Raw genomic sequence first — 26,369 nt, forward strand, 5'->3', positions numbered from 1 at the left:
TTACACAACAAAGTGACATTTTAATTTTTTAACCAAATCTACACAAAGTCAAATAACCACACAAATGCAGGAGAGTTTTTACATGTTTATTCACTATCACACTAAGTGCTCCCGTTTCAAGACCCATCTCATTGCCTTGCTCTTATACTGTAATGTCATTTGGAGTTAACAAAGTAGAAAGAAGACAGTTTATGTTCTACACGGTGTGTGCACCAAAACTGTTGACCCCCCCCCCCCAGAAAAATAAAATAGAAATTAACAAAACACATGAAATACAAAGAAAACTGATGTCCTGCGCAAGAGCCCCTCCAAAGCAGAGTGTTAGTTGAGGTGGGTGTAGTGGTGCCTCAAACAGGCAAGGGTTCATATTATGCCAGCATGAGATACTCCCATTACTTTCAAGCCGGGAGGGGCTGTTGACTCGGGTTTAGCTGTGTCCTCAGGTGCTCCTACAGTTTCAAATGTGGGGTCCCGGGTAGAATTAAGGGCAATTTCTGGGATTCTTGGCTGACCTTTGTATTTAATGGAGGTGCATCTTTTATATATAAAAAAAGAAGAAAAAAAAAAGACAGTAATGTGGAACCAGGTCCATGAGACAGGGGTTGGAAGAGGGAAGAGAGCAAGTAGAGTGGAGGGGATACGGTTGGCTGGATTAAAAAGATCCCAACTATAGTGCTGAAGGCAAGTAAAGAGTTTGAGGATATTTTAATGGGACTCTGGCGGGCTTTGGAGTACCAAGAGAACACTAATGTTTAGAATTAAACTGAGCGGAACGGTTCTGCTACTGAGAAACACTGAGGTCCAGTATACATGCTCCCTTTCGCCAATGAACCCCCCCTCCCCCGTTCCCACAGACAACCAACAACCGATACCTAACACACATACAATTAACCTTAAGTCAGCTTACTGGGGCTATGTACACTCAGGCACAGGTTTACACAAACCACAGGCCTAAAAAAAACAAAAACTGATTGATCCAATAGAGCTGACCTGGATCAACCCACCCATCCCCAATTCCCTCCTCAACACACACACACACACACACACCCCCCCTGTCTTCCCACCCTCCTGTGGATGGGCTAATTGTGGAGCTCAGCGGATGGTGTATCTGACATAGGGCACTTCCACGTCTTCGTCTGACAGGTCATTACAGCACAGCTCGAACACCAGGGCTTTCACATGCTTGCCTAGTTTCTTTTTGGACACCTTGGTGACAATCTCCGTCATCCTACAGGACACAGAAGAACACAGTTATGACAATGAATAAAACAATCGTGTGTTACACGTCTCAAGTGCATCTAGACAATACACTCACGGTAGGTCCAGTCTCTCTTTGAGTTTGGCAGCAGGCATGAAGAAAGAATAGAGCATGGACACTCCCTGAGAAAGCATGGTGATCTCCAACTTATGTTCATTCTGTCAAAGTACAGAAAAACAAAAAATAGGGTTGTTAATTGTACCCCAGAAACCACATAGTGGCAAAGTTAGAAGGAGTTGATGAGAACGTACTTTAAAGTAGTCCAGAAACTGTCGGAGTGTCATCTCCTCTCCATTGGGCTGCAACCCTGTGACCTCGAAGCGATCCCACAACGTCCAATCGATTTCATAGTACTGCAAAAACAGTTAAAGAGTGAGGGTTGATGTCAATGAAGATGCAAGTCACAGAGAGACATCACCGATGGCACCCAGTTATTGATGCCGTTTGCTTAAATGCATTAAAAGCAGGGTAGAAGTCAAATAAAACAAAACATTTATATATTTCTCCTCAGCACACACTGATAACAATCAGCATGAGAAGGTGAGTTGAACTCACTTACACCCAGGCAGACACACTGCATCTGCCTGGTGTATCAGTATTAGCATGGCTGGATCATCATCGGAGACTAAAACATCTAATAACCAGTAAATGAATCTAGGTCACCTCATGATAGAAATGTTTGCAATTTAATAAACAAAAATGTATATTATGCTTGAGTAAATAAAGCCCCAATTAACACTGGTTAAATAGAATATATATTTTAGAGTCCAGGGTAGCCTGACTGTGGAGCTAAAAGTGAGATTAGCCGCTCCCATATTTCACATTTATGTTCTGCTTGTTCAACGGTTGTTTGGTAAATTGCTCTTAAACACAGAAGATTTGAATTGCTGCTTTTATTTTCTTAGTCTTATCATTTTGGTGGTGGAGATTTTCCTTTGGGGATAACTACATTTCAGAGATGACAGATTATTGCTAAATACTTTGTGTCAGTGGGGACACATACATCCTCATATAGACGTCTGATCAGCCCAACACAAGAAGTGATAGACATGCAGCTGCCTACCTTGTGTGTTGGAGCGGCGATGGGCTCAGAAAAGGCAAAGAAAGGCAGGGCCAAGTTCATGAAGCCGTTTTTGAAAGATTCCAGCTTCTTGTGTCCTTGGACAATCTTGATGAGCTCCAGGCACACCAGGCCCACCACTGCGGCTGTGGTCGTGGCGATGGCAGGAATGATCTTGCCAGCTATCAGTTTGCTCTGTTTGGGTGATAATGAGTACCAGCGTAATGAGGAATTAGAACAAAGCCGATTTTTGTTTCAAAGAGATCCATTTGCTGCAAAACAGCTCAAAGTTATTTCACTCAATGCAAAACAAATGTGTGCCCCCACCTTGTGTCTGTCCGCGGGGGGAATGTCGTAGTTCTCTGCCCTCAGGTTTGACGACGCTACAATGAAGTCCATGTGGAAGTTTGTATCATCGTCCTGTTAACAGAGCCAACAGCTGTCACTTAAATACGACTCGATTAAGTTTACATTGAGGGGGCACCCAGATAGCTCAGTTGTTAAAGCGGGTGCCCCTATATAGAGGTTTAATCCTCGACGCGGCCGGCCTGGGTTCGAATCCAGCCTGCGGCCCTTTGCTGCATGTCACTCCCCCTCTCTCTCCCCTTTCAAAACTTCAGCTGTCCTGTCATTAAAAGGCCTAAAATGCCAAAAAAATAATCTTTAAAAAAAAAAGTTTACACTGGGGACCAACGCTATAGTTGACGCGCTTAAAAAGAAATGAAGAGCATATGTAGGAGGAAAGATAGTGTACCTTCTCAAAGTCAATGGCGCACAGTTTGAACTGGGAAGTCTCAGGGGAAGGCAGCTGGACCTTCAGCTCCTCCAGTCTGCAGTCATCTATATACAAAGATCAGTTGTACTTGTGTCTCACAGTATCAATATATAAGCTATTTACAACAAGAAAACACCTTAGCCATTCATCTCTGAACACTTAATTGATGACTTTATCTGCTTTGTTAATACACAGATGTGCGCATCTTACCAACAGAGGAATTGCTATTCTGCAGCTCCTGATCAGACACATGGATTTTAACCCCTGAACGAGGGGTGAAGGGTGGCACCTTCACATCCTGCAAGATCTTAATCACACCGGCACGATCAGTGCTGCCTTGCATGCCATACGTGTGTGCGAAGAGGTTGGCTCCTGCCATTACATAGTCCAGGTGCAGCTCCTACAAGAGAGCACTTGTCATTGTCAGGTCTTGAGACTGAATAGACAAGTTCAGAGCAGATATTGTTCTTGTACAAACTAAAACATAACAAGTCCGTACTTACATTGCTAGTGCTGAATTCTAGTGGGTGAGGACACCTCTTCGGGCCGGACCAGAAGGGGGCACCAGAGCTGGTGAGCTGAAAGCCACAAATAACTTAATATTTCAAGATTACTGAAATGCAAATCCTGAAAAAGCTGGGTTTAGGAATAATGGTTTGCAGTTTTAATATTCGTCACAATTGAATTGGATGCCTTTAATTAGATAGCATTAATTGAGAAATGACTCCAGTCGGACCAGATTGGGGCATTGTGGTTCATGGTCAGTGTAGTCTCGCAATGCCAGACCAGACCTTCCAGAGCACTGTGACAGGTCTGGCTACACCACACATAAGTTTTAGATTTCCTTTTTTTATTTATTTATAAAAGCAATCACAGGCATCTTGGGTGGCAACAAGCTCCAGACGCAGCGGCGGTGGCTCAACAAGATAGTCTCAGGAAGAAAATCTTGGTGAACATTCGCCCCCTGGCAACAAACCGCCACATGCAAGCACTGAACACACTTTAAATCAACATGTGATTACAGTTCATAATCGCTTAACAGCTGGGTTGAACAGTTAGCATGTGTTATCTAAGGGTATCCCGAGGATCCTCCAACTTAAATCCAAGGTTTTATAAGACTTAAATAACACTTCAAATGGAATTCAATTACAAATTTGTACCCAAGTATGAAAAAGTCAACTGTGTATAACTTTTAAACCCTAGAAAATAATGTACAAAAATGCTACTTGAATTAAATAAAACATTTTTTTATCAGTCATATTTAATACAATTTATTGGATTATAATATAATCCAAAAATCTAAGAGATATTACACTGTATAATGAGCACTTACATTTTGATAAGACTATTAAGATGTTGAATGCAGGACTTGACACCGTTTATTCTACTTTCACTGCAATACATGATCTGAGTAAGTCTTCCACCTCTGTAAATCACCAACAGTCATGCATGAATACCTGCAGCCGTGTTTAACACTGAAATCTCAGGTCAGTTCAGTGCTGACTTGCAGCTCTGCTACAGTAGCAGATAACCTTTAACGTTACCTGCCGGTCACATAGTCTCTAAACAGTCCGCTCACAGTGAACGGTTGCACGGATCAAGATGTTAGAGTCCGGACATCCTGCGCTCAGTTTAACTGCAACGGGCTCTGGCCAGTTTTTAATTAGCCTGCATTAGTTAGTCACAGTTAATTTTGTTACATATGAACTTAATCCTAGGAAAGGCAAAAACAATGCAAGACCTTTGGAACAATATCCAAGACTTTGTATACTAAAATTCAAGTCTTTCCAGCTATTAAATTTGAGATTATCAAATTTAAGACTTTGTCAATGCTTTCAAGACTCTGCGGGATACCCTGTATATGTGCAAACTAAATTGCAAATAACTTAAAATTGGAAAATACTAAGTCGAAGGGGGCATGGCATGTTGGGGGTGCATGTACAAAAGGGGATGTGGGGGGTTTCAGCTAGACAGCAAGCATTCCAAGTCAACTGTGCTATTCGCCATGCAGTGAGTTCAGCGTGTACCTGATCTGGGGGGAAGTTGTGCAGTAGCTGGCGGATGTTGTTGCTGTATTGGCACTGCCAGTGGTTGCGTGCCCAGGCTACACAGTCAGCCCAGCTGTGGGGGCAGTCTGTGACGAGACTTTTGTGAACAGCCTCCAGCACCTCGACAGGCTGAGCTCCGGGGAGTTTCAGAGTACGCTCCATGAATTTAGGATCTCTGCAAAGATAATGATCATAAACCTGATTATGGTTACAAACATGTGAAGAGCTGCCACTTTTTGTCCATCTGTTCACCCAGACGGGTCGATTTGAGAATCATTTTAAGCATGGAATTTTTTTTCCTTTTAAGGTTTAAAATATAGTCTGTACAAGAATACCTACCACAACAGCAACAGCTTCTTAATATCAAACACTAGAATGACAAGGAACCGTCTGAGATCTTTCATAGATTGCTAAACAGTCTTGAGGCGAGCTTTTAAAAGTACTGAAGCGTTCGCCCAGAAATTCCACTATCACTTGACAGTATTACCTACTCCAAACTATTACGCAAAGACAATGGTCACTTTGGTATGATAGGGAAGGCAAGGCAACTCACGAGAGGTACTGCATGGCGTTCTCTGGTGGCTGTTTGAATAGTCCCTCAAACTCATCGCGGGCCCACTGAACAGGAGACATTGGGAGTAGATCAATCACTCAATTCACTAACTCAGAAGTACAGTATGTTTGATTAAAACGGATTGAAATAGTTTTATCTAGAGCTGGGCAATACTATTTAATTCTCCCTTTTATCATATTGTGACACTTCACAGAGATATTGCGGTTCTACTGTTGGAATTATTGATTAAGTTCAATCTTAGCAAAAGTTGTTACAGCAGGACATATTCAATAATTCTATACCCTATACATATTTTGTGCGCACCAACTGACCTGCAGTGTGTGTTCAATGGCATTTGGGAAATTCTTGAGGGTACAGATGGGGATGGACTTCTCAGGTGGGTCTTGGCTGGAGCTGTACGACTCTGTGAGGAAGGGGATCACCACCTGGACATTGCCTTTGGTACCCAGAGTACCAGACTCCAGTAAGGGTTTGCGATAGTACACACACCTCCGGTCCATGTACATACCTGCACAACAGGCGAAAAACACAAGGCAGAAAGCAGGGCTTAAATAAAGAGGGCGATGTATGGTTTCATGTGTGGATATCCTAAATTACATGTTCAATTAAGTAAACGGTCAATTTTTTAAATAATTTACTGTGTCTCTTACGTGCATCAACATTGTCTAGTGCATTGGTCACTCCATCAAGGCTTTCAAAGAAGTCGTCGTCGTAGACCCTCTCTGTGTCAGGGCCCACCCTGTTCTGGTGACCTGTGATCCTCATGGAGGGGTTCATCTGCTTTACTGCAGAGGCAGCTGTGTCACTCTTCATTTTCTGTTACCACAGACATACGAAAATGTTAATTGTGACCTTTTCACTTTGATGATGAAATACAAACCGTATCGCAACTGACCAGCAGAAAACCGCTACAGTGGTCACAGTTGATTACTTGACTGATTTGTAGTCCAGACAAAATACTCTCTACTCTAATTTATGTGCATGATGCGTAGTAGGGATTGACCGATATGGATTTTTTAGTGCAGAAGAAGAGTCATTTTTATCAGCGTTAGCCGATGACCGATAAGGGCTGCCAATTTTCTTGAGCCGATACTGCTTTTGCTCCCTTAATATAAATCACAAAAATGTAATCCCTGCCACGCTGGATTTGTTTTCGGAATCTGCTCTGTCATTTCTTTAAAATTAAACAAAAACACAGATCAGTGTCACTTCTGCAATCATCTTACATTCATATCACCCAAATTATGTGTACAATGTGCATCATATGGATGGGTGCACTGCATATGGTTAACAGTGCAAGGATAAAAGGCTTTCATCAACATCTGCAACGCAGCCTTGATAATTTATTGCTTGCTGACATACAAGACAGATATCAAGTCATCACAAAATGTCCTTTGTCAACACATTTAACTATAGAACTGAAAAACAGCCATTGAAATAAAGTGATTGATTTGTAATTTAAGACCATGCCATGGTGTTAGTGGGGGAGGGGAAGTGAACTGCAGCGTCTTCAGCAACAAAAAAAAAAAAAGCTACCTTTCTGTAAAAAAATGCCCCCCAAAAAAAAAAAGAATACTCAAAACATTAATTTATTTCTTCTAATATTTGTGAAGGGTTGGGACAGTCTCATTAATGAGAGTTTGTTTAGAAATTTCTGTCATTGTTTTGTAAGGAGTAGTCCTGGAAAACCCTGTCGAATTTCCAGCAAATTTGAGATTTGCCCGGCAAGTCCGTCTGGCCAAGAGGCCATTTCCAATTTTTCCAAATCGAGGCACTATTCACAACTGTCGAGGCGGGCGTTAAATAATGACGGACTCTGCAATATGCTTGCTGGTTGAGAGGTTTTCCCGTCTGTCTGCATCCGCGATCTCCTTCATTGCTCTGATTGGTTTTAGGTTTATCCAATTGCGTCCAGAAGCATTGCATTTGAGAGGTGTCCGTTGGTGGCACCCCTTTGGGAATGGACTGTGAGTGAACCTTCTCCAGACCCGCTCTCAGTCAAAACTGAGAAGGGCCTAGTGTCAACCAGGCTAGGTAAGGAGTGATGAGGACGATTTGTGTGTGTATACTGTCGCCGTTGGGTCCAGGGGAATTGCATCCCCCGGTATCTACGGTACTGTAGGAAAAACTAGCACAGTCACGTTTCTAGAATTTTTGTATCAACTTTAACCTAAATACCGGGTCTCCTGACATCCCTAGTTCCAATACCAGACTGGGCGATATGTGTGTGTACGTTATTGTGCTGCTTGCTTGTTCCAACTTTGTACTTATTTTATTTATGCTTAAATAATTATCTTAAGAATTTTATTTTAGGAACTTTACTTATGCTTAAATATTTCATAATTTTCAGCATTTAACTCTTTTTTACTTGTTTTAGCTCACCTGTTTTTCCTATTTATTAAAAAGTTTAAGAAAAATATATTCTTTTTTTTAAAATTGAGACTTGTAACATTTGTTATCATCCTATCATTTTTATGATGTAAATTGAGGGAGTAAAAACAGTATCGGCTCCAAATATCGGCAGCCGGTATCGGTCATCTTTGGCTGATGAGGAAAAAAAAAATAGATAAATGGGCACTATTAAAAAAAAAAACATATTGGTGGACCTTTAATTAAGATGTCTAGTTAATTGGAAAAGAGAATCCATATGCAGCACTGCTCAGGAATTCCAAATTGATAACTGGGAGAGTTAAGCCAAGATGATACTGACCGTAACGTCTGCGGGCCTGAAGAGGAACTGTCTGTTGAGGTTGGACTTCTCTATGGTGTCCATGTCTGTCACAATGACCTCTCCTTCCCCGCCTGCCAGTCCAATCATGGCAAAGTTTTTCAACAGCTCACAACCAATTGCACCAGCTCCAACCTGGAATGATCAAACCTACAGTGAGTAAAGCGCTCCAAGTTGTCCTGTGCATCCCATTGACAGACACTATTTAATAACCACCATCCATTTACACTGCATAAGCGTACTGGCCCATGCCTCCACTTGCAGCTTTACGTTACACATGGCTCCTCCTACTTGGTAAACACCGTATACTACACACACAGAAATAAACTAAATTAGTTTGTTTCTACTGAAGATGCAAACGGAGCTGGACTATATAGCGGCAAACAATTATTTGCTACATAAACAAATAGTGGAGTAAAGGTGTACGGAGCAGAGACTGATGTCACCTCCCTTGTGTGTGTTGAAATCAGACCTGCGCCGCTCTTTGTTTTGATAGGCAGTCCGGCCACGTGTGCAACGTTAGTTTATGAGACCATGAAAAAAAACGTAGGCATTGCACGTATTGGGGAACAGTCTGTAAATGTTGTGCGGAGGTAATTCCAGCAAACCATTCCACCCAGTATGTACACAGTACAGCCCGTTTAAAAAAAACTGCTCACCAACATACTGTGTATAAAGTAGTTTCTTTTTTTTTTTACGGGATAAATACTTTATTAAACTCCAATATAAGTTTTATGTCCACACTTATGATAGGACAGCTTAGACAGAAAACGGGAGAGACAGAGGGAAGACATGCAGAAAACCGTTACAAGTCGGACTCGAACCCTTGACCTTCTGCTTCAAGGAATTACCCCCAATACACGTGTGCCTGCTCTACCAACTAAGCCAACCGGCAGACAGACCATACTTGTTAGTATGATTAATTTGATGCTGGTTTTGGTCTTTTCATGCGATTTGTTGACAGTAAGAGGAATAAAGAATATCACAAAACTTCTCATTTAAATCTCCCTTAGCAACAGGATGCTGGAAAGTTTTCCATTGGGCGACTCACCAGGAAGTAGCGCTGTTTGGCAAGCAAATCCTGCAACTTAGTGCCAAACACTGCAATCTGCCCATCGTATCGACAGTTCCTCTAGGAGAAAAAGACAAGAAAAAAAAAAGGTTTAACACCATCATGTGCATCTATCCTCAGTATAAGTGTGTAATGTGCTCCTAACACATACAGGGGCACACTCTTCCTCTGTGAGCTCGACACCTTCCTCTTCAGCCAGGCACTCCAGGGCATCAAAGTACAGCCACTGCATTATGGGCATAAATTTTCCAGTGCATGCCTGAAACAACGAGCAAGTAAAAAAAGATGTAAACAATGGATTAGGTTTGAACAAGTTAGTGCTGTACAAGTCCAAACATGTCTAAATCAAAGATAAACATACCACCACTCCACAATCACCCATTTCAATAACCTTTACAGCAATATACCAAAAAGGACTAAAATTGATTACTTAATTGATTTGTGGTCCACCTCAATTTGTGTGTCACTGACCTTCATCACTTCCTGTGCAGCAAGACCTCCAATAAAGGCATTGACAGGGGCCAGGTCACCAGCAGCAACAAATGACATCTTTTTGATAAGAGCTTCATCCAACTGCTCGACTTTAGCTGACCCCGTCTGGGCCGAGTTCACCTCTTTGGCTAATGTCAACAGCTTATCACCATCAGCCTGGAATACACACAGCTCATTTAAAAAAATGCCAAATATAACACAGATTTCATCAATGAAATTTAAATCTTGCCATGCTGCACGGCTATTTAACCCTTGTGTTGCATTCCCATCAAAATTGAAAATTAACAATTTTGTTTATGCTTTTTATTGATGATTATAACTTTTTTAACACTATGTAACACTAACTTATTAACTTAACCTTAATGACATGCAGCAAAGGGCCGCACGGCAGAGTTAAACCCGCGGCTGCTGCAGTGAGGAGTAAACCTCCACGGGGGCACCCGCTCCACCAGGTGAGCCATCCAGGCACCCACTGCACAGCGACTGATATGTAATCCTACAGTGTTTTTTTAGTTTTGGCATGCAACAATAGAGGCTAAATTAAGTTATTTCATTATCACAACTTTCCCAAAAATACAACTCATGTCATCATAATTTGACATAAATGTATTAAATGCCATTATCAAAAAAATGGTGCAGCAGCTTTATCCATAATCATGAAATCAAAATCTTCAAGCCACTTTGGTATTTATTTTTTCTATAACAAGTACAACTGACCTGGTTCCAAGGTGCAGGAAGGTGGTTGTGTTTCTTCTGGAAGGCGTGGATAGCCTGGAAGCCCACGTGCAGCTGCCCTGGACGCTCAAACTTCGCAAAGTCTGTCATTATGAACTCTGGTTCAGTCATGGAGGAAGAGATGGATTTCTGCACAGAAAGACAAACAAGATAGTGAGGTTGAACTCTTAATCAGATTTAAAGTGGGAGTAATAGAGGGGGGAAAAAGAACAAACTCCAAATAATAGTCACACACCAAAAAAGGTCTATAATGGGAAGAAACAAATATTTCTGTAAATGTACTGCTATGTCACGGTGAAATAACTGTGTGAAAATGGCAGACACTTACAAAAGAAATCTTCTTGGGCATCTTGACCTGGGAAACAATTCCTCCTCTTACGTAATCTGTAAAGCCAGATGTCTCACAGATGCTGAAGGTGTAGGGACCTGCACAAAGAATAAGGTATGTCAATTTGTAACCATTATAACCAAATTAGCCAAAATTTGGCTTTTTATGATATACAAACAGGTCTTACCCAGAACTTTAATTTCAACTGGCTGGCAGCCATTGAGCTCTGTCATACCCTGAACCTCTGTGAAGGTGACATAATCTCCACTCTCAAAGCCATGACGCGCCTCATCCAGACATGTCACAACCCCTGGATTGTCCTGGAGAAACCCGGAGTGTACAACATTGTGTCAAAAATTAAAAAATGTTGCCTTGAAGCTTGACCTTATTCCTAATAGCAACACACAGTTAAAAAAGCCTTCTTGGCTAGATGTTAAGACTAACCTTAGTGATCATGGAAATCATGGCACTCAGCGGCTGCTCTCCATTGGTATCATACACGGTCATCTCCTCACCAAAGTCACAGAAAAGTTGGCTAGAATACACAACGTGTGAACATCAGCATTAGATATTGACAGCCTGTTTTACACTTCTTGTGAAAGAGGTGAATGAACAAGGGTAAGACGCTTACCCAAACAGACCACGCGTGTCTGCCACGATTAGCTTGATTCCTTTGCTGTGGCAGAACTCTCCCATGTGCAGCTGCTCTTCCAGAGTAGAGTTAGTCAGCACTACCACCTAGGTTGCAAAAAGAGACATTTAAGATAAGGCAATTTTCGCTGTCTTTACTTTCTGACTGTTGAAATGAATGGGGCACTAGCTTCTATCCAAGTCATACCTGGAACTTGGTCAAGTAGTCGTCGGTGAGGGCTTCGGTGTAGGCATTCACAGGAACGTAGCTGTTGAGTTCAGCCAGACGGTGCTGACTCACTTCTGCTCTGTTCTTCCCTAGGTCCTCCTCCCGAAGATAAAACTGATCACACAATTATATACATATATAGAATGTAAAGAAAGACTGATACAAAGTCAATCAAGCAGTAAGTCCCTATTAAGGCAACGAGAAAAATAGAGGCCATGTCCACACTAAGACACACACATAGCGAAAACGACTTAAACCAAAAAGGTTTTCAAGGCATTTTGGAAAGGTTTTACAGCCACACTTTAATACCAAAACAACCCCCAAAAAAAATCTAAATCTTATATATCTGCTCTTTCAGTCGGCTGACAAATTGGGCCACTCAGATTTAATTTAGTAAGGAGACAGACACAATTTAGTCACTTGACTTGCTGTCAGCAGTTTAAACGGTTAAAGCAAGAAACCATTTGGGATCCTGAAAATCTGCCCTGGAAGAAAATGTGTACAGTGTATTAAATAAAGTATTATTTAAATGACTGAATTCAAGCATGGTGCTTAAGAACTTTAAGTCCCGAGTTTAAACCTCTGCTCAGTCAACTTATATCTACACAATGATTTATTTGGTGCTTCAATGTGTATTGACATTTAAAATAAGCAACCAGAGAAAATGAATGTACAGTTAGCTTCCTTATAATTCTGCTGAACTTCCAAACATGTCTGAAAAAATATGTCAAGGATTATTTTTCCCATCTATTTTCAGAAAGAGACGACAAAGAAGAAGAAAAAAAAAAAAGGCATTGACTGTGTGGAAGAAACACCAAATCAGAGAAAAAGAGATTTTCACAATGTGGCCAGTATGGACATGGCGTAATATTCAGTGGTTGATTAAAGGCCACTTCCTAAATAAGATGGATGGCATGTCAAATAAGTGACAGAAACATGCATAGGCTATTCCATTCAGCTTGAATGAGAAGGGAAACTGGGGCAATTGCCAGTGGCTAAAATAAAAATGATGAGAACACAAGGTTAAATTCAGACTGGGTCACAGATACTGCTTATTTATGCAATTATGTAAGGGGACAAAAAAAAGGTCTCTGCTGAGCCTCCAAACTGAAAACCTAAGCAGTCTATTCACACACACACTCATCTGCATGGCCTTAAATAGACACATCAGAATTCAGGGTCACAGGCTAATATACCAAAACAAATCTATCCACTGTAATAATGTCCTAAAACAGGCTTTAGCTCTAGTATGATTATGTCCCAGGGAGACGCCACCCACAGAGATCTGGGTCAGCCCCCTGATAGCAAGGGTGGGGGTGGCTACAGAACTCCTTTTGGATGGCAACAATACTACACAACGTGTGACTCATAACAGATAGCGCCACACTGCACTTTGGAATCAGGCTCAAAGATTACAGCACACCAGATGAATATCCAATAATACAAAATGGTTGAGTGGACCAAGGTTTGCCTGACTGAGAAAGAAAGAAAAAAAATTTGATGTACTATTGCAAAATGTTAATATACGGGCAAGATTTCTCACACACACCTGAGAGGCGAGGTCTCTCCATTCTGCAACTCCTTGGTCGTGTACAGTGACACTTCTAACTCCTCCCAGGATGATGTTTTTGGCAATCTCAACTCCAAGACCTCTCATACCAGAGACAAGGACATTGGAGTTCTGCATGCGCTTCATTGCTTCATGGCCCAACACGTAACTAAAGAAGGAGAGGAAGTATCATCAGCTCAACTATGCATTGTTTAACAACTAGCTCAAAAATTGTCAGTTTCCCTTCGTTAGGACACATTCTCAGAGATAAGTCTTACAGTTGTCTGGAGTACAGGCCTTCATCAATTTCCGCATCATTGCCATTCTTAGCCATGCCCTAGGAAAACACAAAGAAAGGGTTGCAATAAATGTATGAAATAAGTTTTACCAGAGGTATATAGTGTACGTGTTAGCGCTTACGTTGGCAGGTGTGTGGGACAGATCAGTTCTGACAGAGTTAGAGGAGGAGCAGTGGGATCCCGTCTTCGTCTCTGTTCCTGACAAGCGACGCTTCTTGGACAGCGGCGAGCTGGACATCTGTGAATAAAAACACTGTTAAAGGCCATCATATGAGGAAAAACAGGCCGCCCCATGTGGAAATAAAATCTTTCAAGTTTATATCAATTCATTTATAATTCATTTATAATAGTTTATTTTGTTTGACAGCTCCAACAATTAAATCAAGCAGACAGAGGCAACCCAGCCAGGCCAGTTTACCAATGGCTTCAAAATAATATTCAAATAACTGAAAAATATATATATAAGTCAATACCACAGTTCCACTATTATGTGTGTCCAAGATAAATGCTACCCAAACCCTTTGACGTTGAGAGGATTTCTAGTCTAGGGAGCAGCTGGGCTGGCTGCAGGCCAAACACAAATCTGCTAGAAAACGAACTAAGCCTGGGAAGAGACATGAATAGCAGCATTATCAGTTCTTTTCATGGTCAGGGACAGGACTGGCTTGTTTGTGTACTTGTTTTGTTCACTATACCGGCATTTAAGGACCGCCAACATCGTTTCAACAAAAAAAGAGCTGAATCATTAAAAACTTGACTGCGGTAAAGTGAGCAACACCTCACGGCGGACTGCAGGTGTAGACACAAAGACCGAAGGATGACGTTGGAACTATTCTGTGTACGAAGGTATATAAAGGGCGTTAGCCAAAAATAATCAAATACCAACCAAGAAAATTGTGTAAAATTGAAAAATGATGTCAACCCAGTCACTTCGGGAAGTGAAAAAGGCCGCAGTCTCTCGAACACATCCCCACCACACGGCGAACACGATCAGCCACAATTTCCGCATCCAATGCAGCTAAACTTCCCTGAGTCCTAAAAGTGAAAGTCAACCGTTGGTAAACCTTCCAACAACTACAAATGATAATGGGGTTGAGCCACATAACAAATACCATTACAACAGGCTAAAACAAAATGTAACCTTTACATTTTACTATAAGAACGGAGGCAGCTCGTCAAAAAGGAAAATAAAGGCATCCGGAGTGATACAGCAAAGCATAAATATCATTTAACTCCACCAAGAGGAAACAGATTAAGTAGGTTGTGTGGCACTAATCATTTAAGTGATTTGGCAAAGTGGACAAAGAGGGACCATTAATAACTTAAGAGGCAAGAAAACACCAGCGTGCCAGCCTATCCATTAGCAGCTCGGCCTAGGCCTACATTTCCCCCAGTGCGGAACACAACTTTACAAGCTAGCAGCTGCGGCTATATGCAATCTACTCGCAAAAGACAGCAACGGGTTGATTTTGACAGCTGGCTACCATAGCTCATCCATTGATATAGATTAGTATTCCAACACCCCAACAAAAAACATCATCCAACTTTAACGCTCAGAGCAAGCAATGTTTGAGAATGATAGACTAGCCATTACAGTAGTGCTCCATTGATTTCTCTTTTCTTACCAATAATCCTTCTCGGTCCCTTCCCAAAGCAAACCCGCTCCTCTCCCGCAGTATATAGATGTCAGTAATACTATGGATGTAAATTCGACGATTTGTACAAAGAAAAAGGAACGGGATGCGGGATAAAGATGGTCTGCGCTATATTGTCGAGTCACTATGTCGTTGTCCTGTGAGTCTCTTCTATGTAGTTGCGTTGCTGGCTTTGCGACTGCAGACGGTAACAAAACCAAAATGGCAGATAGGGAGAAAGGGGCGGAGGAGCTGTGGCGCATGGGCTAAAATATTCAACAGGAAAGGGTGGCTGTGAGCACGCTGCTCAGCCAAGCGCTCAGCTCATTGGCTGCTAAACATGAGCCAACTTTATCCCGCCCCTGCAACCAGAAGAGGCATATTGCCATGTTACTGTACAATGAACTCATAGAATGAACTGGATGACCACCAGCAAACCATCTTCAATATCTTCAAAAACGAGCAGAGCATATCTGACAAGTGCACGAAAGCACAGATCCAAGCACGGACTATTTCATATTTTCCTGTGAAGACCTGTCTAGCGGTGCTGAATGAAACCCAACAACAGCATCATTGTTTCAGTGACAGGTTAGCGTAAAAATCGTCTTGTTGTGGCAACCAGACTGCATACACAAAACGTACACTTAATAAATCATCGCCAAAGTAAATAACATCTTAGAGTTTAACTAAATTGAATATATCCTCACCACAACGCCAATTGGTGTAACGTTATTGTGGTTTGAAGCTAGTATGCTATTCTTATGTTCAGCAAAAAAATTGTCAAATCTGATGGTGCTACAATGATAACTGAAACAGGTAACATTAAGTAGTCTGCCTGCGAAGCTATAGTGATGCTGAGCGTCTGGGCCCTCAGTCACATCGAGGTTAGGGGTGAGCATTCTTTGCAGAGGAGGAGTATTGGGGGAGGGGGTGCCTGGCAAATGACAAAGGCCCAAGAAAAGAGTGGGCCGCAAATTCTCGGGTACACATGTAGAGGGGATCCCCATTCTCATATTTTTGTTAAGAATTGAAAAAAATACTGTTTCTAGTCTTCCACTGAAGCTGAAACATATGAATATCATTAATGTAACGTTACCAGACTTTCTAACTTGGCAAGCCAAGAGAAGACAAGTCAATATTACGTCCACGTATCTATGGTAACATCGATTGAAGTCATATAATAACGTTAACCAAAATACTTATAGCGAGATTAAATATTACCAGTAGTTTCTAGCAAACGTTGCGTGATGCAAGTTAGCTAGTGTCTAGCTACCTCTGAACATGGCATCCATCTAATGTTTGTAGCAAACAAATGTTAGCTTCCCAGCTACAGATAATCATCGCAGACAATTAATTTGTAACATTCGCTCGTACATCAAACGTGCAAATGAGAGATAACGGTTACGTACCAGTCGCTTCTTAGCTAAGGTAAGCCGAGGCGCACAGCTGAAATGGTTCAGCTAGCCGACAGCAACTAACGTTAACGAGTACCAACAACGCCGATCAAACGACTGCGTAGTTGTTAGCTTGTGTGTTGCTAGCTTTTAAGCTATATAGCCATCCAACGACTTTTTCCTACTTGTCCCGATATGCTAGCTATCTAGCTAACGTTAGCCAAGTAGCTGGGGCTAACACTACCAAGACGAGAGCTTAGACAAGTGTGCAGAACTTACCACATCCGATATTACTCGGGCTGATCTGTAGTATTAAAATCGGCTTGTATGTAAGCAAGAAACCTAACAAACAATGTGATAATTCAACACTGCCGCTGACTGCAAACTGAAAAGTGTGTCTGGGTGGCGGGCTCTGTGTGAGTTTTTCCGCTGGACGGCTGCCCCGGCTGTTCCAGAACCGTTTCCCCTCACTCTATTTCAGTTGAAAGCAAAGCAAAGCAGCAACATGTGCACGTTACAGACACAACCATCATTCCTGTCCAGGGGTATCATTAAAAAGTAAATCTAATTGTGTTATCACAAATACATCTTATTGTTCTTCTTTAAAGTTCAACCACACTATAAAGAATGTAAATTGTATTACATTCTACCCCACTACATAGTTTAATCGTATGTAATAACCGTTAACGAATATTTTCTATCCCCCCGTGCCTTTACGGGCATAGACTAATCCGAAGTTCACGCTGGGCCAGATGGGAATTGTAGGCACTGAGTTTAACGGTTCTTTCAGTACTAGGCATACAAGCATAGTTGTAATTCCTCACATTAGATATAGGCCTATATATTATTTATTGAAATTGTTATCATTTCAGTTCCAACTACTTTGAACCAATAAAACAACTTGAGATCTTGCTTCTTCGTTTTTTTTTTCTTTTTTATTGAAAGACTTGCAAATAGAGCACAGTTTACATAGGGGCAGAAAATAGTGGATGTCTATACTTGTTTGGGAGAAATTCACTTAACCTGGTATTACATAGATCCAAAAGCAGGTGAACTTCAGGAATACTTTTTACATGATAAAAAGGAGCGTGTGTGTGTCTGTGTGTGCGTGCGAGCACGCCCGTGTTTGTGTGTGTGTGTGTGTTATTGCAAAGCCTTTACTCAACATTTTGCATCTTAAGATTTTTCCAAAGCTGTCCAACATACATTTGTGGAGAAACTCACAAGACTTTGAGTGACATTTCAAGTTTAAATACACTATATAATAAAACAAATCTCAGTCTCCAGCAGCAAATGGAAATACTTCATTAGTTCAGTTTCACGAACGTCTGTACAAGTGTGTGACTGCAAGTTCATATTTGCAGCCTTACTGTAGAATGGATTACTACATAAATAAAAAGGAACACAAAATAATGAAATGGGATGAGCTGATTCAGTCATGTCAGTTTGGATATGAGGAAGTTTACAACATTGGAGTAACTCAGTTCTTTGTTTGTATTTACAGTTTGCAGGGAATAATGCAAAATCACAACACTTCCTGTTAACTCTCACTATCATTATTATTATTCTCACTGAGAATTTTCATCAAGCTTCTCTTACTGGTAGATTTATAAATTTATAATTTGGGATTTGAGTGCTTGAATTCCAGTATGAGGAGGTTATATGGTGAGCAGTCATGCGAATAATCTGGATTTGAGATGCAAAAAAACCTTTGAGATCTTTCTCTTTGTAGTATACAGAGAGATCCAGTACACTACTCCCCCTACACGCTGTAGTCATTAGAGTATTGCCATAAGGAGTTTTCTCTCAAACCAGTATGAGCACAGAGCCCAACCAAACAACATTACATGATTCATTTTCTTCTAGCAAGTAAATGGATGATACATCTAGGTCTTTAAACCTTCAAATTTATACTATGAATTCCATGTTACACTTGTTGTTGCATCATGGACACCTACTTTATAGTCCCCTGCCCATCCCAGCTCTGGGGGACTGGCTGGTACGAGCAGCATCCCTCTGTCCATCCATGTCTACTTGCTCTCCTGCAGCCTGGGGTGAGGATTGTGTAGGTGGGGATGGTGGGGGATAGGAGGGGGGAGGGATAGTAAGGTGAGGGAGAGATGGCAGCACAGGCCTGGGAGAAGTTGGAAGAGGTGGAGGAGTGGCCGAGGTTGCAGTTGTGGAGTGTTGTGAGGAGCGTGCACGGGAGGTGGCTGGCGAGGCGTGTGTGCTCCTGGCACGTGGTGGATCAGCGGGGCAGTCACTGATTTGCTCTAACAGCGAGGGCATGTCTCCCTCAATCTTCTCCAGCACGGCAGCCATTTGCTTTTCTATCTGCTCGATCACACTGTCCATTTGCCAGTCGCTTGTGGTGCTGCTCCCACCTCCTCCATGTGGTAGCCCGGTTCCGTACATCCCTAACCCTGCGCCACTCGTATACAGGGAACTGTATGGACTTCCATAGCTTCCTGCCATCCCCATACCTACAGTCCCAACTTCTGCGCTGTATGGTGTGGCGTGACGGCCTAAACTAGCAGAACTGCCTACTGCATAACAACCCTGTCCTGTCACAGGACCCGGCCTCGCTATGCTAAACTCAGCACTGTATCTGTCTGTTATCTTGGCATCCCCTTCCCTTCTACCCACAGGGCTAGCATCACCCCTTAATCTAACTCCTAGTCCTACATCTGCCCCAGCTCCAGGCACCATTGCTGGAGTGACTGCAACCGACCTCTCTGCTACTGCATCAGGTACTTGTGTCTGACACCAGCTTCCGTCAGTCTCATCCTTTTGCTCCCTCTGCGTGGCTGACCTCTTCTCTGGTGAGGCTGTTCCGGCAACAGAGGCTGTGTGTAGAGGGCCGTGGAGCGTTGCAGCAATTTTACGTTTGTTGCTGGGATCAGGGGAGGTGGATGTGTGTTTTTTGTCAAGGTTAGTGCCTAAAGAACCGTCTGACAGGTTGGAGGGGTCAGGCGTCATCACGGGAGTCGGTTTGGATTTTGGAACAACTTTATTTTGACCCAAATTGGCAGCTATTTTCCTGGTTCCATCACCTGCTGCTTTCTTCGCACCAATCTTATCAAGCTCCTCATGTTTGAGTATCGGGGCTTCATCTGATTGGCTTTTCTGACAGAGAAGCTCCTGAATATCTGATGGGGACGTGCCTACTGATGGGCCCATGCTCATCTTTACCTCATCCTGTTTTACTCCGACCTTACTCCTCCCCTCATCCTGGTCCATACCTACCGGTGTGTTTTCAACAGTAACTTCTAAAGACACACTACTTGACGTCAACCCTCCATCACTCGTCCCTTTGTCTCCCTCATCACTTGTTCCTTGTGACACACCCCCTTTACCGTCTCCTGCCTCCTCACTGCCCTGAGCCTCGGCTGAACTTTCAGTCAGTGTCTCTGAATTCTTCAAACGTTGCATGAAGGTGGTGACACGGATTGCTTTCTGAAAAACAGACAGAGGCAAAGAAAAAAGGAGAGAAGGATAGCCGTGTGAAGAGGATTAGATTTACAGCATGTTGCTTTTTTTATTAACACCCATATTGACTTGTTTTCCTAAAAGAAAAGAGAAAAAACTTTGATACTACAGTTGGTTATTGCAAAGCATAAAAAATAAGCTTTGAAGATTGCTTGAAGAAGCATTTGACAAAAAGCCTGTCATGGCATGGCATGCCAGTTGTTTACTTCCAGGAGGCTATGACATACTATACCCTGGTTTAAATCAATCTCAAGACTCACTCTCTCCAAGCCACTCCTTGAAAGCTTGTTGTTGGAAAAAGGTTAGCCAACAGATAAGTGTAAACATCCTTCTCCTTCACTCTTACACCCATCTGACTCCTTTCAAACTACAAACACTTAAGGAGTGAGGGAAAATGTGTGAGCTTATCAGTTGTTTCTAAACCAGGGAATGGATTCTCTGGAAGTGAAAAAGCCATTTGGACACAGACATGTTACTGAATGCAAGATGGCTCAACTGAGTCGCTTCTGTACAGCTTTATGACTTGAATGTAACACTTAGGTACAGTATGGGGCAATGAGCCAGGATTCACGTAAGAGGAATGACAGGGGGCCTTATAGTTCAAATCACTGCGGTTCAACAGTCCACAGTGGCCTATATCCCTTATATCCTTTCCATTTCTTCCTCTCCTTATCTACACAAAACTACACAAGCAATTAGAAAACCATCTTCCCTGTTGCTGATCATTATCTTGTTTTTACCAATATGGTTTCATAGACTAGTGCAGATGAGGAATAAGAAAGGAGCAGAGTGGGCCACTTTGAACGTCTGGGTCTTAATCCAATGAAGAAAAGTGGGGCAGAGTGGATGGATCTCTTCTGGGACAGGACAGGAGTGACAGTGGGCAGGAACAGAGCTTATGATGAGAGTTTCACCAGCCCAGACATGGTCAATACATCTCTAGGCTGATTGAAGTTTAAGTGTTTAAGTACTTGTAGGTTGATTATTATGGACAATTTTACCAATAGAAACCTCTTTTTAAATCAAAAGGATGTTCAGCCATTTGAAAGATGTTTTGTTATTGAATCATGCCGGACCGTAGGTGAGTTTCTGCCCATGCTCTGTCCTTCCACTCTCCCTCATAATGAACTACAATACCTTCAACTCCTGGGAATCACATGGGAAAAGAGAGAAGAGGGTTATAACTGTTACTTTTGCCGTTAGGTCAGCACTGCCATCTTGAATTCTTCCTTCTTGGTCTCTTTAGAATTTACACCCCCAGGAACTTCCTTATGGCCCCCATATCATTTGCAAATGTAAAACATACCTCTGCAGAGTTGCATGCTGCACTAAAAGCACCTCATGCCCAATCATTGTTAGAAATACAGGTCATTTTCTCTGTAGGCATCATTATTGTTGATCCTAGCTCTCATCTTGTTTTTCCTCTTTTTTATCTGCTGATTATGGCTATTTTATCCCCAACGTCATGAAGGGCTATAGAAAAATAGTGAGTGAATTCATACCCGCCATTTGGCCTTTGCAAAGTTCTTCTCAAACTGGGCACACACACCATCCTTGAGGTTCTTCTCTGATGCACCATTCCCTGCAATCCTGTCACAGGTGACAGACAGCATAAAGTGAGTACAAATCCTGTGGGTGTATGCAAAAAATGTTTGTGCTCTTGGGGTTATGTGCACACAATTACCATTCATGCCAAAGTGCATCCTGTGCTGTGATTCTCAGCATCTGGTCCACTTCCATGAGTCGACAGACAAGCTCCTTAGCTGAAAGAGAAACAATGAAGACAAAAGGTGGCATCATCTATGATAATGAGAAACCTTTGTTTTAAAAAAAGAGAATGTAAATTTTGACAAATCATGGAGGATGATTAAATGTTTGGTTGTTAGAAAGTGAAAAATAAGATTGAGCTATGTGACCTTAAATATCTAGGATACTGCTGGACAAGTTTACTTTTTTTTTGTGACTACCAACACGTCCAATGCTTAAAACAAACTGTGTATTTGTTGCCATCATGTGGTGGAGCCTTGTACCTGCAGGTGAAATGTCATCCCAGTATGGAGAATCGAACTCAAAGTCACCAGCAACAATGCGACAGAAGATGATGCGATTATGTAGATCTGTGTTCTCCTCCTCTGTCTCATCATAAAAAGGAGGGTTACCTGATAAGCTGCAAAAGGGGAACATACATTAAGAGACCGAGCGAGGGAAGGCAATTTAAAACCATGCAAATAACTTCTGTAAATATCCTTTAAAACATGAAAGAAATTATTCAGCTGGAATTGGTATTGTATTGCCCTGCTAGTTGTACAGCTTTGGGTGATTACTTGTGGAGACTCACAGTATGAACATAATGACACCCACAGCCCAGCAGTCTACAGGACGACCATATCGGTGACGAGCCACCACTTCAGGAGCTGAGGGACAGCAAAGACAAGAGCAGGGATAGAAAGAGAGATTTGAGTGGTCGGGTTTTCATTCATAAACCATTGCCCGGCATTCATAATTCCACCCTGCACAGACAAGAGCTCACTTTTTCGCATTCCTTTTCTCATCAGGCCACCTGCTTCCTTATTTATTTGGGTAATTACTCTGCTCAGCATTATGAATAAGGACCTTTTCCTGGAGAAAACCCGGCCATAGCACAGTTCTTCACTCCAACGTACCCTCACATACACCTCAGAGGGGAGCAATACACACAGGAGATGAGAGGATATGAAAAGAGAGGAGTGGGATGACGGTGGGACTTAGCGGCTCTCAATTCTGTGTACATGACTGAGTTTCATGACTGTTTTTCACAATGTTCACAAACAGGAGGCAAAGCTAATGGAAGTGCATATGAGTGTATGAGAGACAGAGAAAAATAGAAGTTATACATATACGTACAGAAGCAGGGATGGTGTTAAATAAAGGGCATCCTACCTAGGTATTCTGGGGTTCCACAAGGCTCTGTGATGGGTCCGTTTTCAAACCGGGACAAGTAGAAGTCTCGCAGAACTACTTTGTTGTGGTTGTTTTCATTGTAGTACATCAAATTTTCCAGCTAAAAAGCATGAGGGACATGGAGTATTTAAGTATTCTCATACACATAAACACAGACTGAACCCCTCCAAACTACTGAATTGGTTCATTGCTACAAATATATGGACATTGATTACAAATAATACCACTGCAACCTGTTAAAAATCTCAGCATCATGATGATTTTGATGTTTTGAAACAATTGAGGACCGGTTGGGATGATGATGGCTGGATGTACACCAGGCTGGATGTTGTGCAATTAGTAGACATTGTATTAGGAGAGCATCTGTGGGGATTTGAGCAAATATTTTAACACATTTTATATGTATATTTTTTTAAATAATATTTTATGCTGAAATCTGTCTTTGTTCTGTTTTTTTTAATTTCACGGGTTTACAGTATATAGTGTATGAGTCAAGACCATCTGGCAGTACATACAATACAGACTGAATGAAGCTCTGTCTTCTACCAGTAGGGGGAGTCTGAAGCCCAACATCCAAATGGGTTGATAATGGGGCCTCAAGATATGAATCTGTCTGTGTGTGCGTGCATCACTAGAGATTGCATTAAGCCATAAAGTCCATGTTTACTCCATTGCTAATAAGGTTATACAATTTGAGTCATTAAATGAGATGGCAGTGCAACGTATTAATGTGTCTCCAAAGAGATTATGCTGACTTCTGAAAATTAGTTTCTGGGATGTAAAAGTGAAGAGAGAGCCAACCAACTAAACAAACCTGTGTGTTATATTTCATCCTGCATTTTTAGAGGGATTCCATCCATCCATTTTATTGCACTTGGCTTAATGTAGGGAGAGGGAGAAAGAGAGGCAGCGTGTACCTTTAGGTTCCTGTGAACTATGTTGAGGGAGTGTAAGTACGCCACTGCCTCAAGGACCTGTCTGATGACATTGGATGCGTCTCTCTCTGTGTAATTCCCTTGGTCCAGAATCCAGTCAAATACATCTCCTCCTGTGGCACTGTATCCAGTCAAACACACACACACACACACACACACACACACACACACACACACACACACACACACAAACATGAGCACACACATCTGCAAATAGACTAATAAAGATGAATGCAAGGTAGTGCAACTGTTATCCACATGCAACAAAATAATTCACTTTGAGCTTTCAGTAACACAGTTATCAAAAGCCCTGTTTTAGTGAGGCAATCTGCCTCTACTGGCCTAAGGCTAGCAATGCTGAACAAATAAAAATTAGAGTATTGGTTTTTACTCTAAAAGACTTGGTTAACTTGGGAGAGTGTATAAATGATGGGTGTGACCACCACATATTACCCTCAGCATGGAGAGGACCAGCAACACTTTGAGTGTCTCTCTTTATCTCAGTAACAGAAGAGAAATAATTTGCCCACTCTGCTCCAATCAATATTATTGCTTTCAAATAAAGTTTCAAATGTTAAAAAAGCACTATAATTACAAGAGAACGTGGATTGGTCCCGCTCCGACGTATCAATCTCGAGCTCTCTGTGGAGACCCTATTATGGCAAAGCAGCGCTTCAGGAGCACCGAGTAATGTTGAGTGTTACTAAGAGCAAATATCTCATAAAATCTAACACCTTCCTCTGTTGCTGAGGGGAGCAACAGAGCACACAGTAATAAGAGGATAGACTTAACCCCTACCCTCTAGCTGATGGAGTGAGTATTAAGTCTGTGTGTGTGTTAGGTACATAAGGGCACATAAAAAATTAAGACACAGACACTTCAGTACACATTGCTTACACAAGAAAGATAAATACTTAAACAGGAATAGAAACACTCACAGTTCCTGGATGATGAGGTATTCTTTCCGGGTCTCGAAGGTGTCTATCAGCTGAAGGATGTTTGGATGGTTGATCCTGGAACAGCAAAAAGGAGTTCCAGGCTGTAACCTTTCAACACTGAAGGGTCGTACATGCAACTGAAGGGTAGTAACCCTTCTTTGGTTTTTAAATGGACTTATATACAAGATTCCAGGGCGTAAATCTCTTTAGCTTGGTAATGTATCCGTAGATACATTAATCCAAGATTCTTGCATGGATTGTGTAACTGAAAATATAAACAGAAATTTCAAATAACTCTTGACAATTCTCCTTCTCTCTGCCTGTTTCCATCCCCCAAACATCCATCCATCTGTGCACAGACCGACTGCTTACAATTTCAGGATCATGATTTCGTTCTTGGCAGCCTTGCGGACTTTCCTGCCGTCTTTCTTGAGGAATTTCTTGCAGACAAACACCTTATCTGTTTGTCTGTCCTTAGCCAAGCACAGCTCACAGAACTCCTTCCTACGCAAGAAAACACAATAGAAAGACAGACAGACACAAGACAAAGGCAGAGAAGATAAATATAATGTTAGAGCACAATATTTTTGAAGATGCTTTTGGAAAAAAATGCTGGATGTTGTTGATCAGATCTGAGAATATTGCCCAAGCACACAGCATAAAAGGGAGACAAAGTACACTGTTTTAGGTGAAACAGTCAAACACTTTAATTGGTTAGATAGTCACTTAGTAGAATCAAAGGGTCACAAATAACAAATCCGAATTGGGTCTATCGCTATCATGAGCTAGCCATTGTCTGGTTTTAAGTCTTTAGGGCATGCAGTGCTCAAGGCAAATGGATTTTAAGAAGCTGTGTGATGCAAAATTAAACTTCCCATTTTACGTTAAATCTTTCATGCGCAATAAATACTGTCAAGGAAAATTCAATGGTGTTCTCTTCTTTCTTTCTTTCTGTCTTTCAATCTTTCTTTCTTTCTTTCTTTGTATACAGTATGTTGACTATTTGTAAAAAGTCATAAATGTTTAAATATTTAAAAGTCCCCCTCCAGACACGTTTTAAAGTATGTGAAAAACAAAGCTTTTCCCACATAAAAAAAAAACACTCAATGAGAAATTCTCATGCCAGGTTCAGACAGGAGGCTGACTAACAACAAACCACTCATGAAACGCTGCCCCCTTCCTTTCGTCCGGAGCTACGTGGCCAACGTGAGGTGTGTGTGTGTGTGTGTGTGTGTGTGTGTGTGTGTGTGTGTGCGTGTATG

General features: G+C 41.8%; 2 protein-coding genes and 1 non-coding gene across 5 annotated transcripts in view; all 3 read right to left on the reverse strand.

The window, feature by feature from the left end:
* Positions 1 to 72: 72 nt before the first annotated feature.
* Positions 73 to 17,333, reverse strand: uba1 (ubiquitin-like modifier activating enzyme 1). 2 transcript variants are annotated; one of them, XM_034876720.1, is made up of 26 exons: positions 17,085 to 17,333; positions 13,899 to 14,015; positions 13,757 to 13,815; positions 13,479 to 13,647; positions 11,909 to 12,043; positions 11,702 to 11,808; positions 11,515 to 11,605; positions 11,258 to 11,390; positions 11,071 to 11,168; positions 10,725 to 10,871; positions 9,987 to 10,163; positions 9,667 to 9,774; positions 9,495 to 9,575; positions 8,426 to 8,578; positions 6,366 to 6,531; positions 6,027 to 6,223; positions 5,695 to 5,759; positions 5,121 to 5,316; positions 3,597 to 3,671; positions 3,304 to 3,493; positions 3,073 to 3,158; positions 2,646 to 2,738; positions 2,322 to 2,513; positions 1,510 to 1,611; positions 1,316 to 1,416; positions 73 to 1,228 (listed from the first exon to the last, which is right to left on the reverse strand). In XM_034876720.1, exons 2-26 carry the CDS (start codon positions 14,013 to 14,015, stop codon positions 1,093 to 1,095), a joined length of 3,174 nt encoding a protein of 1,057 aa, XP_034732611.1. In that variant the 5' UTR covers positions 17,085 to 17,333; the 3' UTR covers positions 73 to 1,092. The 2 variants fall into 2 exon arrangements, with proteins under 2 accessions (XP_034732611.1, XP_034732610.1); XM_034876719.1 differs by lacking the exon at positions 17,085 to 17,333 and adding an exon at positions 15,403 to 15,667.
* Positions 1,761 to 1,882, reverse strand: LOC117948399. Its single transcript, XR_004657432.1, has one exon. It is a non-coding gene; the product is annotated as a small nucleolar RNA U6-53/MBII-28 (small nucleolar RNA).
* A 1,137-nt stretch (positions 17,334 to 18,470) lies between the features above and the next one.
* Positions 18,471 to 26,369, reverse strand: part of camkvl (CaM kinase-like vesicle-associated, like) — a 34,275-nt gene continuing 26,376 nt past the window's right edge. Inside the window, exons 3-12 of one of the 2 annotated variants that reach the window (XM_034876730.1) lie at positions 25,480 to 25,611; positions 25,108 to 25,182; positions 24,152 to 24,290; positions 23,214 to 23,334; positions 22,633 to 22,708; positions 22,325 to 22,461; positions 21,979 to 22,057; positions 21,797 to 21,884; positions 21,432 to 21,440; positions 18,471 to 20,261 (exon numbers count right to left, since the gene is read on the reverse strand). In XM_034876730.1, coding sequence (XP_034732621.1) covers positions 18,765 to 20,261; positions 21,432 to 21,440; positions 21,797 to 21,884; positions 21,979 to 22,057; positions 22,325 to 22,461; positions 22,633 to 22,708; positions 23,214 to 23,334; positions 24,152 to 24,290; positions 25,108 to 25,182; positions 25,480 to 25,611 — 2,353 coding nt within the window. In that variant the 3' untranslated portion in view covers positions 18,471 to 18,764. The remainder of the gene's footprint in view (positions 20,262 to 21,431; positions 21,441 to 21,796; positions 21,885 to 21,978; positions 22,058 to 22,324; positions 22,462 to 22,632; positions 22,709 to 23,213; positions 23,335 to 24,151; positions 24,291 to 25,107; positions 25,183 to 25,479; positions 25,612 to 26,369) is intronic. The other variant, XM_034876731.1, reaches the window with a different exon arrangement.

This window comes from Etheostoma cragini, chromosome 7 (genome assembly GCF_013103735.1).
Source record: "Etheostoma cragini isolate CJK2018 chromosome 7, CSU_Ecrag_1.0, whole genome shotgun sequence".
NCBI lineage: Eukaryota > Metazoa > Chordata > Actinopteri > Perciformes > Percidae > Etheostoma > Etheostoma cragini.